Here is an 11,789-nt window from a genome sequence, read left to right on the forward strand (position 1 = left end):
TCTGACTACAAAAGTTTATTTTCTAAAAAGTGTAATCTTTTATTTACAGTCGGGATATGGTCACAACAGGAATCCGGTGTCCACTTGTTAAAAACATGTTCACGTTATCTGACACTCCCCTACGTACTTGGACAGTGAAACTTAACTTTTAATTTGGCACTATACTCAAGCATTTTGAATTTCAGATGAAATGTTTTATATGATGTGACAGTATAGAATGTCACCTTTTATTTGAAGGTGTTTTCTGTTTTACCGTTAGGAATGAATGCACTTTATGCATCTAGTCCCCCCCATTTGAATGGGGTCATAAGTATTTGGACAAATTCACTTGTATTAAATTGTCAAAAGTTTAGTATTTGGTCTACATTCCTAGCGTGCCATAATTACATCAAGCTTGACTGTACAGACTTTTTGGATGAATTTGATTCATTTCTATTGTGCACAACATAATCGAAACATAACCAAAACAACCAAAGCATCCAACAAGTTTGATGTAGTCATTGTGTGCTAGGAATATGGGACCAAATACTAAACTTTTTACGACACTAGTGAATTTGTCCTTATTTATGACACCTTCAAAATGGGTGGGTGGGGGGTGGAGGGCTAGATACAAAGTGCTTTCATTTCTAAAAAGAAAAACAGATGTATAAAAATACCATCAAATAAAAAAGGTGACATTATGGACTGTCGCATCATATAAAACATTTGATCTTAAATCCAAAATGCTGGAGTATAGAGCCAAATTAAAAAATTGTAGTTTCACTGTCCAAATGTATACATAGGGGAGTGTACAACAGTCTGCAAATGAAATCTCACAGGACAACAAATGTGATGGTTTCCTCATCTTTTACAAATCATGTGATTGTGAAGCAAACTTAACTGAGGTAACAAATATGACAAGCTGAGAACTAAAACAAATAATAGTTTGAAAAGTGCTGCTTCAGCAACAGACATGATTTACCATACATACTGAATGTCAGTTATCCAAGTGTGTATTCAGTGCCTAAGATGCATGTTGACAGAGTACACACAGCTTGGTAAATGATAGTACCAAAGACAGTACAGTATGAAGATAGGCTAAAACAGCTTCTCCAATAGAAATCCCCGATCACACCCGTAGATGTCATGGCAACGTTGGCTAGCTAAGCTCGTTTAGAAACACGTCATCGGGTCTAAAAGGCCATCAAATCAAAGGCACTCCTTCGATATAAAGTTTTGGACGAAAATTAAAATGCCACCTGACATGAAGGTGGCAAAACATATTCTTCACAAGAAAACAAAGAAGTTAGTCTGTAAAATAAATATTTGACCATTCAAAACAGAAAATAACAGAGTTGAAAATATTCTGTAAACCCTGACGTGTTCATATCCTCTGATAGCAGTTGATCTTTAGATTATTGCATAACTTTGCGGGATGACGTGAGAGCATTGATGCTCTAGTGTTAGAGCCAATAAAGCAAAATGTTGGCAAATATTGAATTAACCTAAATACTGTCAAAGACTGTTCAATTGCCTCTTAAAGAGAATACTAGTAACAAGATACAAATATGTATTTGATTCAATGTTCAGAACCATATCCATTCTTCCAACTGAAATCAATACAATTCTATTTCCAAATAAACATCATACAAAATCTGAGAATTTGAGCAGAGTTTAGTGTCTAGTGCTTGTGCTGAGTCTAACACAATGCCTTTCAATTTTCCCACCCACCTTCAAAAACAACATAAGTGCCTTTTTCCAACTTATTTTCAATCATTCTACAACAAGTATAGTTTGGTTCATTAACTTCAGTGGCCTTAACATTTGCCTGAGAATATGACAAAAGTGTCCAGCTCAAATCAAAATTCAGTCAAATGCATAATAAAAGAAATACTGTTTAGCCACACGCAAAGATACAGTGCCTTCAGAAAGTATTCACACCCCTAGACTTCTTCCACATTTTGTTGTTACAAAATGGGATGAAAAATGGATTTAATTGTAATTTATTTTGTCAATGATCTACACAAGATACTCTGTAATGTCAAAGTGGAAGACAAATTGTAACATTTAAAAAAAAATTAATAATAATAATAATAATAAAATATATATATTTTAAACTCTACATCAATAAAATATATATAGTGATTACGTAAGTATTCAACCCGCTGAGTCAATACATCCACACCTGGATTGTTCTTTTTAAAATTCTTCAATCTCTGCCAAGTTGGTTGTTGACAGCCATTTTCAAGTCTTGCCATAGATTTTGAAGCAGATTTAAAGTCAAAACTGTAACTAGGCCACTCAGGAACATTCAATGTCATCTTGGTAAGCAACTCCAGTGTATATTTGGCCTTGTGTTTTAGGTTATTGTCCTAATTTGTCTCCATGTGTCAGTTGAAAAGCAGACAGTCAGGGTTTCCTCTAGGATTTTGCCTTTGTAAAAAAAACTCCATAATCACTGCTGATGACAAGCATACCCATAACATGATGCAGCCACCACCATGCTTGGATTTGCCCCAAACATAACACTTTGTATGCAGGACAGAGTTAATTTCTTTGCCACATTTTGTGCAGTTTTACTTTTGCAATGCCTTATTACAAACAGGATGCATGTTTTTGAATATTTGTATTCTGTACAGGCTTCTTTCTTTTGACTCTGTCATTTAGGTTAGTATTGTAGATAACTACAATGTTGATCCATCCTCAGTTCTATCACAGCCATTAAACTTTAACTGTTTTAAAGTCACCTTTGGCCTCATTGTGAAATCCCTGAGCGGTTTCCTTCCTCTCCGGCAACTAAATTAGAAAAGACGCCTGTATCTTAGTGACTGGGTGTATTGATACACCATCCAAAGTGCAATTAATAACTTCGCCATGCTCAAAGGGAAATTCAATGTCTGCTTTTTTTTTTTTACCCATCTACCAATCTTTGTGAGGCATTGGAAAACCTCCCAGGTCTTTGTGTTTGAAATTCACTGCTCGACTGAGGGACCTTATAGATAATTGTATGTGTGGGCTACAGCGATGAGGTAGTCATTCAAAAATAATGTTAAACACTATTACTGCACACACAGTGAGTCCATGCAACTTATTATGTGACTTGTTAAGCACATTTTTACTCCTGAACTTATTTAGGCTTACCATAAAAGGGGTTGAATACTTATTGATTCAAGACTATACAGCTTTTCATTTTTAATTTGTAAAAAAAATAAAAAAGGATTTCCACTTTGACATTATCGGGTAATGTGTGTAGGCTAGTGACAAAATCTTTATGTAAATCCATTTTAAATCCAGACTGTAACAACAAAATGTGGAGGGTGTGAATACTTTCTGAAGGCACTGTAGATGTTATTTCCAGGCAGGCATAGCTGATGTCAGTACACAATGACATAAACTAAATCGCCTGTTGGACAACATCTTCCATCTCCTTCTGAAATGACCTCTGTGACAAGCAGCAGCATATGGACGTCATCCTAATAGAGGCCTAATCCACCTCACTGGTCAGTTAAGTAACCTGTCTGATCAACTCTACCTCAGTGTCAGGTGCATTCAGTAAAAGTCAGTTCCTGTGCTAGCTTCACCATCTCTACTTGGTATGGTGCCATAAGGGAGAGAGCCGGGGGGAGAGAAAGAGATTATGCAACGGTATAAGTATAGAACATGTTCATATAGCTACAGATGATAGAGTCACTACTCTGAATGAGCGATTGGATGAAACCTAACAAAAACCATTGAACTGTGTACCGGTATGTGTACAGTACTTACCGTGTGTCTCCCGGTTTATGGATGGGTGACAGAACTGTTATACTGAAGGTAACAAAGAATTTCAGAGATGAGGGGGGAAGAACAGAAATCAAAGAACAAGCCATAGAATGGGAAACAGTTCCCAGTCAGAAACGGGCAGTAGTAGTTTGGTGAGAGCTTCAGTGTCCAGCACTGTTCCTGGTTGAGGAATGACCATCCCTTCACATAGCCACAACAATGCTCTCACTGGCTCTGCTTCTTTGACAGATACCTGCAGACATACACCACAATAATGGTCACAAAGCTATCTTCATCTACCAACTACTCACTCAGATAATAACATTTTAAAAAAGGTCAGTATTGCAGCAGCAAAACACAGGAAACTGAATTAGTTGCAGAAAAATATTTCAGTAACCTTACCTCTCCCAATGCTTGTGGTTGAGAAAAGAGAAGTCCTCCAGTTTGGCAATCTCTTTAAGATACTGAGACAGTTTGAAGAGCTCTTTGTCTTTCTCACGGTTTAAGTGCGCTTTCATGAACGGACGAATCTGAAGGAGGAGAAAAAAAACATTGAAAATGGCTTCGATAAAAATGAACACCATAATAACGGTCAACTCAGACTCAAGTAGGCTTTGGTAGGGTAACTTACCGTAAAACTTCCATTGAAACGCAGAGTCTCAAACAAACGCTGCTCTTACAGTGGCCTGTCATCACATTTGAGCAAATAAACGCCAGCCTCTAATAAGCGAAGTGTAATTAAGCTTGCATGGATTTTGTTGGACTGCTCCGGTAGAATTTCAAAGCATCAAATCCAATTTCATTGGTCACATACACGTTTAGCAGATGTTATTTCGGGTGTAGGGAAATGCTTGTATTGCTACCATTCTATAATGGTAGCGATAAACATTCATAATGGTAGCGATAAACATTCTATAAACATTCTGTTTATGTAAACAGCGAGGAGAACTGATTAGTTCACCCCTTTCGTAACATTTACAATGCGTTCTAAAGCCAAAACAGTGTTATTCAGTTGTGACGTAATATATATATTTTTTTACAAAATCGATAGATAAATATTGGGATATTATTTGACGATATATTTTATCGTTTTGACAATATTGCAAAATTATTTTTGCACTAGTTGACTGTTCCTGCACCAGAAATGTTTGCTAATTTATAAACTGAAATATTACATAAGTATTCAGACCCTTTACTCAGTACTTTGTTGAAGCACCTTTGGCAGCAATTACAGCATCGATTCTAGCACACCTGTATTTGCGGAGTTTCTCCCATTATTCTCTGCAGATCCTCTTAAGCTCTGTCTGGTTGGATGGGGAGCGTTGCTGCACAGCTATTTTCAGGCCTCTCCAGAGATGTCCGTTCGGTTCAAGTCCAGGCTCTGGCTGGGGCACTCAAGAACATTCAGAGACTGCATTGTTTTGGCTGTGTGTTTGGGGTCGTTGTCCTGTTGGAAGGTGAACCTTTGCTCCAGTCTGAGGACCTGGGCGCTCTGGAGAAGGTTTTCATCAAGGATCTCTCTGTACTTTTCTCCATTCAGCTTTGACTAGTCTCCCAGTCCCTGCCGCTAAAAAACATCCCCACAGCATGATGGCACCACCACGTTTCACCGTAGGGATGGTGCCAGGTTTCCTCCAGACTTGACACTTGGCATTCAGTGAGCTCTAGAGCTCTGTCAGAGTGACCATCGGGTTCTTGGTTATGTCCCTGACCAAGGCCCTTCTCCCCAGATTGATCAGTTTGGCAAGGCAGCCAACTTTAGAAGAGTCTTGGTAGTTCCAAACTTTTTCCATTTAAGAATGATGGAGGCCACTGTGTTCTTGGGGACCTTCAAAGCTGCAGACATGTTTTGGTACCCTTCCCCAGATCTGTGCCTCGACACAATGCTGTCTCTGAACTCTATGGACAATTCCTTCGACCTCATGGCTTGGTTTTTGCTCTGACATGCACTGTCAACTTGTGTGACCTTAGACAGGTGTGTGCCTTTCCAAATCCTGTCCAATCAATTGAATTGACCACAGGTGGACTCCAATCAAGTTGTAGAAACATCTCAAGGATGATCAATGGAAACAGGATGCACTCAATTTCCAATCTCATAATAAAGGGTCTGAATACTTCTGTAAATAAGGTATATATTATATTATTATTAATACATTTGCACAAATTTCTAAAAGCCGGTTATTGCTTTCTCATTATGGGGTATTGTGTGTAGATTGTTGAGGATTTTTTAGTTTTATTTAATCCATTTTATAATAAGGCTGTAACATAACAAAATGTGGAAAAAGTCAAGGGGTCTGAATACTTTACAAAGGCACTGTAGAATCCTAAGAATCCCAACACATATTCTATTGGGACCTAAGTATTGTGATAATATTGTATCATGAGGTCCCTGGCAAGTCCCAGCCCTATTATTCAGTATTTCTGGACATTTTTGTAACAGGGGGGTACAGATCCCTCGTCCACCCTCCCGCTCGGGGGATCCGGGGGTAATTTTATTGTAGAACGAAACAGTCAGCTCTGGTGACTTTCAGATCGCATATTAAACACATAAGCCATGCCAAAATGTTAAATGTTTAGAATAACCATAAGTTTGCTTTAAAACTGCAACGTTTTCTCTCAGCCTTATGGGGGGGGGGGGATAGAATAGCATGAGCTTAACTATAAAACTTCACTCTCTGCCCCATGGCAAAATATGTAGAATTACTAGAAGTTAACATTTTTGTCTGACCTTTGGGAGGGGGGGGGGACTTGACTAGTTCAGTACTGAGACTTGACTAGGTGAGGTCTGAGGAGGAATGATGAAGTTCCTAATATGTATTCCGTACCGGTGACTGGCGTAGTCTTGAGGACGGGTGCGTTGTGTTTTGTGCGCAGGCATGTTTGGCTGCCAGTGGCACAGATAGCTAAATAACCTTTAGAACGGTGTTCAAAGTAGTGAGCAATGGTTTTGCCATGGCGCACCGCCACAGCTAAATGAATGCAGCGGATACACTTATTTTAAACTGGCTATAGAACTGATTGATGACAATAGCTGATTCTTAGCAACATGTAGAGCTAGAAAAGCAAATCATAATGCAGTGGGCTGGACTTTCCATACTTCGAATGGTAATAAATGCCAGTCTCCAATACGTGCCCGTCTCCAACAACCGCGGTTGAAGCAAATAATCACCCGGTCTATTAAATCAATGGACGTTTCACCATAACTTACCTTCAGTCCGTTCTGTGGGTTCATGAGGAAATTTCTGCCAATGTCGTCGAACATGATGGTGTTCCTCTTGCTGTAGAACTCACTGTACTTGCCCCATATCACCCCGAGAGGCTTCACCTGAAACACACCCAACATGACAGACTAACTGGAGACAGTTACATCAGGAGAATGGGACATGAATCAGTGGGATTTATGAGGTTGCATGCTCCAATGTAGGACGACTCACCTCCACTACACCCCTCTTAGGTGTGTGCACTGTGATCATGGCTGCACTGTCCAGCATGAAGGTGATCTTGTAGTTAGGGTTGTCTGTCACTCCTAGCTCCTGAGAAACCAGAGGGCACGGTGAGACAGTCACATACACAACAACAGGAAGGCAACATCTGATCTGATGCTCTACACTACAGGTCAACACAGGCTATTAAATCACTGATACTCAATTTGTATAGTCTTCTCAATGGAGGTTTACATGCTGTGAAAACTATTTTGGGGAAACATTGCCCTCTTCTGGCCAAGAAGTGTCAACGCGTTAAAGGAAATGTTCAAAAATGTTCTGCTTCATTTTCATCATCTTCAGCACCACAAAAATCAACACGTGAAAATTGCGCGTTTCTATGTTTTGTAGTAAAAAATATGGAAACTTTTATCTTCCTCCTTTTTTTTACTACAAAACATAGAAACGTGTCATTATCACATATGGTGATGTTGGGGTGATGCTGGAGCTGAATATGAAGTTGAACATTTTGGAAAATTCCCTTTCACTGAGAAAGATACAAAAAAAATAAAAATAAATCAACATTTCAGAAGGGAATACATACTTTCATTTTAGCATCAATCCACTTCATACTCGTGGCAGCTAGAACAAGAAAACTAATTAGGGCGAGTTAACTTGAACTTTCCATTTACTTTTTCAAAATCAAAAAACAAGGAGTTTGGTACTTACACCAAATTACAATGTCATAGTCTTCGAACGCAGAGGTCAAGAACTCATGGAGAAAAGGCCTCATGAGCTCTTGACCCGTCTCCGCACATGACTTGTGATCTGGAATGAAACAAATCACAGAGGAAAACACTCAAAAGTTGGAAGAACAGCAGGACAAGGGTTTAACATCTTTCAATAATAATCTAAATTCTTAAACAAAATCAACAACAACAAAAAAATGCACATTTTGAAATTGTGTAATTATGCATTTAACCAGGAAAAACAGCATTTCCCAGGGTAGTTTTCATAGTCTTCCTACACACCAAACAATGTGTAGTCCACATCTAGCACTAGCAGCCTCTTTCCTTCCCTGGGTGGGTTCATCTCCTCCACTTTGTAGTCTTTGACACGGCGGGCTATCTTGGCCAAGTTCTCCTCTCTAAAGCAGCAAAGCGCATGGCATACAGTTAAAATAAGGCATTGGACCGACTATGAGACATCTCAGAAAAACTTACCATAGTGTCAAGCAACGTTCGAGCCAAATCAATTACTTGTATTACTGGAGCTACGGTATAAATGAGTTGTCTCTGCAAAGTCCTACTATACCTGTTCTCTACTTCAATCACCTCTTCTTCAATGTCAAAGTCATTGACAACGTCATCATTCTCTGGGGGAGGCGCTAAAACGTCTTCCTTCGCAAAACAAAAAACACAAAGGGATTGAGTGTTATGAGGTCTAGGTCTTTGACATGCTAAATATAGGACATTGCTTCTGGTAAACGTCTGTCCGGAGTGGATGGAAGAGGAACCCACCAGACTCTCCTCTCTGCTGCCCATCATCATGATCTTGGTATTGGGTTTCAGCTTCAGTGAGCCCAGCTTCACTTCATCCTCTGCTGGTTTACCTGGGATAGAGAGAAATATTAACACAATGACTTAGCTGTCAAGACAACGCAGACAAATGCAGAAGTCCACAATGGTGCCATTTTTTCTCAAATCAAAACGTTCCACTTGCAACTAGCGATGGGAGTTTAGACGACACGGGTGTCTTCCAAGTCGAGAATGAATAAGGCATTGCTGTGCTCACGGCAAAATAAGCAGCCTGTTATCGACGGCTATCACGGCGAATGACGAGAGACGTTTGAGTCCATCAGCTAGGTCTTACCTTTGACTTTTAATCCTAGGAGTTTCTGTCTCTCTGGAAGAACCCCAGTCAGGGACTTGATAGACTGCTTGAGGTCCAGCACAGTGTCCTCTTCAGAGAGTGTACTGATGGAGTACTCCTGCCCACCCCATTTAATGATCACAGACACAGACATGCTGGCGCAAACCTCAAGACACCTGCGCGACAGCAGAATGAAAGCCATCAGCTACCTACATCTAGACACCATGACAGGATAGCAATCTAATGGAAATTGAATGCTTCCTTTACTTTGCAATGAAAATAACTTCTAAATGAAGTTGAATAAAGCTTCCATATGTTAGTTAGCTATATTTGGCCATCCCTAACCTAAATAGCGAACTAGGTTATCTAGCAGAAATGAATCAGTATGAATCACCTTTGTAGTTGCAACATTCAGCCCATTCCATGCAGTAAGTAAGCTAGACGTTAGCTAGGTAGCTTGCAATTATGCGCAACTAATCAATCACTCAAGACAAAAGCAGATGAAATTATGATTGTAAAAACGCACATACTGTCTGGCATGAATAACAAGCTGGCAGTAGTAACAAAACACTGCATTCGTGTCTCTCATTCATCCAGCTCCAGCTAGCCACTCAAGCTAGCTAGCAAGCTAATTCAAGGGCCTGCCATACATGGACTGTTGTTAGCTAGGCTATTTGTAGAATAGCAAAGACAATCAGATGCGTATTCATACCTAAAAATTGCGCTGTGTCACAAAACCCTTCGTTTGTGTTGTGTACAGGAACACGTACTAGCTACGATGGGGAATAAATTAATAAAGTAGGTGATTTCTGAAAACTCATTCAGCGTTGATTAATCAGCAATTCTTCCTTTCTCCCAATGATGCCCGGCCCGGTTTGTGACCAAGCACGCTTGGTTTGCACCTTCCTGTGAGTGTTGTACTACTAAAATACCGACAGATGGAGACAACTAGCAAGGGATCTTCTTCTGCTTCGGTGGGGTTTAACGGCGGTTGGAATCCAATATAATGTTGCATTACCGCCACCAACTGGACTGGAGTATAAATCACTATACTTTGAAATACAAATTAAAGGAAAAAGATCACGCTGCCAACTAACCCTACACTCATTAAAACCCAACACACATTCTACTATTTTAACCCTGTCTGATCCTACATCAGGCCAACGGCCTGGGAGGACAGGACACTACCTTTCAACACCCCTGTAACTCTTTTGCAGTATAATCTCGTAATCCCAAGTACTTGCAGCTCCCACCACGACACCTATTTTCTGTGATTTATGTTCCACTCCTGTAGTACAGTTGATAACCTTACTGAAGCACATTTCATTTGTAGGCCTATCACTCTGTACTGGAAAAAGTCTACTACTCACATAAGCATTTTAGGATCGCTCACCCTTGATCCATCTTCCTCTACTTTCTTCACTGCCTCAGCAAATGACACCTTCTGTACAACTCTGACCCTGTCAACCTCAACCTGCCTCTCTCGCACCGGACACGTCCGATCCCCAGCAATATGGGCACCCCTACAGTTAACACAAATTCCATTTCTTTCACTGATTCTACACATCCCTTTGTCCCACGCCCTCCTACACACTGCTGCATTATGATCATAAGCCTTCCCTGTAGCTCAGTTGGTAGAGCATGGTGTTTGCAACACCAGGGTTGTGGGTTCGATTCCCATGGGGGGCCAGCACAGGAAAAAAAAAAAATAACAAAAAATAAATGTATGAAATTGTATGAAATGTATGCATTCACTACTGTAAGTCGCTCTGGATAAGAGCGTCTGCTAAATGACTAAAATGTAAAATAAGTTTGGCACCCTAAACATCGTAGTGGATTCGGCACAAAAGCTTGTACGTGATAACTGATATATCCTAACATTACTTTGTCGGGTAACGACTCTGCAGCAAAACTCAAAAGAACAAACAGTTCAACGCACACCACCGGGTGTGCGTTGAACCAAACAGCGGGCGTCACAGACACCGGGAGATAACAGGAGTTTCACCCCATTGTCATGATCATTGGTTCCAAGTTTGTATCATAACATTTTAGACAAGCTGATCATAGCGAAAAAGAAAAGACATTGCAAATAGGCTTGCGATAACTCCTGATAAAGTTGGGTAGCTACTAGCTGATATTCAGAGCTTAAATAGCCAAATTAATTAGTCACAGGAATCAAGTCTAATAAAGCCAATGCAATGGCCTTTTTTACAAACTGTGGGCCTACCACATGGATGGGCATTAAAAAAATTCCACTATGGCCGACATGGTAGGCTACACCCCAGTAAGCACGAGCCAACGTCTTTTTTTGGTCCTGTCCTGACATCGTTTTTTGGTGTTTTACAAACGGTAGGCTTACCACATAGATGAGCATTCATATAATAACATTTCAGACACCACTGTAGGCTACACCTCAGTAAGCACGGACCGACACAGACTCCTTTTGTACGTCTATTTTTGATGCAGTTCTGTACCGGCCTTGATTTCCACATCCACGGATATTGGTTTTTGGTCCGGTCCCGACCAAATCTGAACCATGTTTGGTTCAGATTTGGTCTGGTCTGGACCAGCCTTGATTTTGCACAAACATAGATGACATAAATGACTTATTTTCAACTTTTATTCAGAACCCAAAATTTGCCTGATTTCAAAATCTGGAAAATACATATTTCAAACGTCTCTAAAATACGTATTTTCAACAGCAGGAAAATACACTGCTCAAAAACATAAAGGGAACACTTAAACAACACAATG

General features: G+C 40.0%; 1 protein-coding gene across 2 annotated transcripts; it reads right to left on the minus strand.

Moving 5' to 3' along the window:
• Positions 1–14: 14 nt before the first annotated feature.
• Positions 15–9,947, minus strand: LOC106567438 (ubiquitin-like domain-containing CTD phosphatase 1). 2 transcript variants are annotated; one of them, XM_014136686.3, is made up of 11 exons: positions 9,748–9,947; positions 9,036–9,211; positions 8,684–8,775; positions 8,478–8,563; positions 8,195–8,310; positions 7,893–7,991; positions 7,768–7,805; positions 7,176–7,274; positions 6,950–7,066; positions 4,144–4,271; positions 15–3,994 (listed from the first exon to the last, which is right to left on the minus strand). In XM_014136686.3, the coding sequence occupies exons 2-11, from the start codon at positions 9,187–9,189 to the stop codon at positions 3,967–3,969; spliced, it is 957 nt and encodes a 318-aa protein (XP_013992161.1). In that variant the 5' UTR covers positions 9,190–9,211; positions 9,748–9,947; the 3' UTR covers positions 15–3,966. The 2 variants fall into 2 exon arrangements, with proteins under 2 accessions (XP_013992161.1, XP_013992160.1); XM_014136685.3 differs by having other exon boundaries at positions 6,950–7,090.
• Positions 9,948–11,789: the final 1,842 nt, after the last annotated feature.

This window comes from Salmo salar, chromosome 13, assembly GCF_965601325.2.
Source record: "Salmo salar chromosome 13, fSalSal1, whole genome shotgun sequence".
NCBI classification, from domain to species: domain Eukaryota; kingdom Metazoa; phylum Chordata; class Actinopteri; order Salmoniformes; family Salmonidae; genus Salmo; species Salmo salar.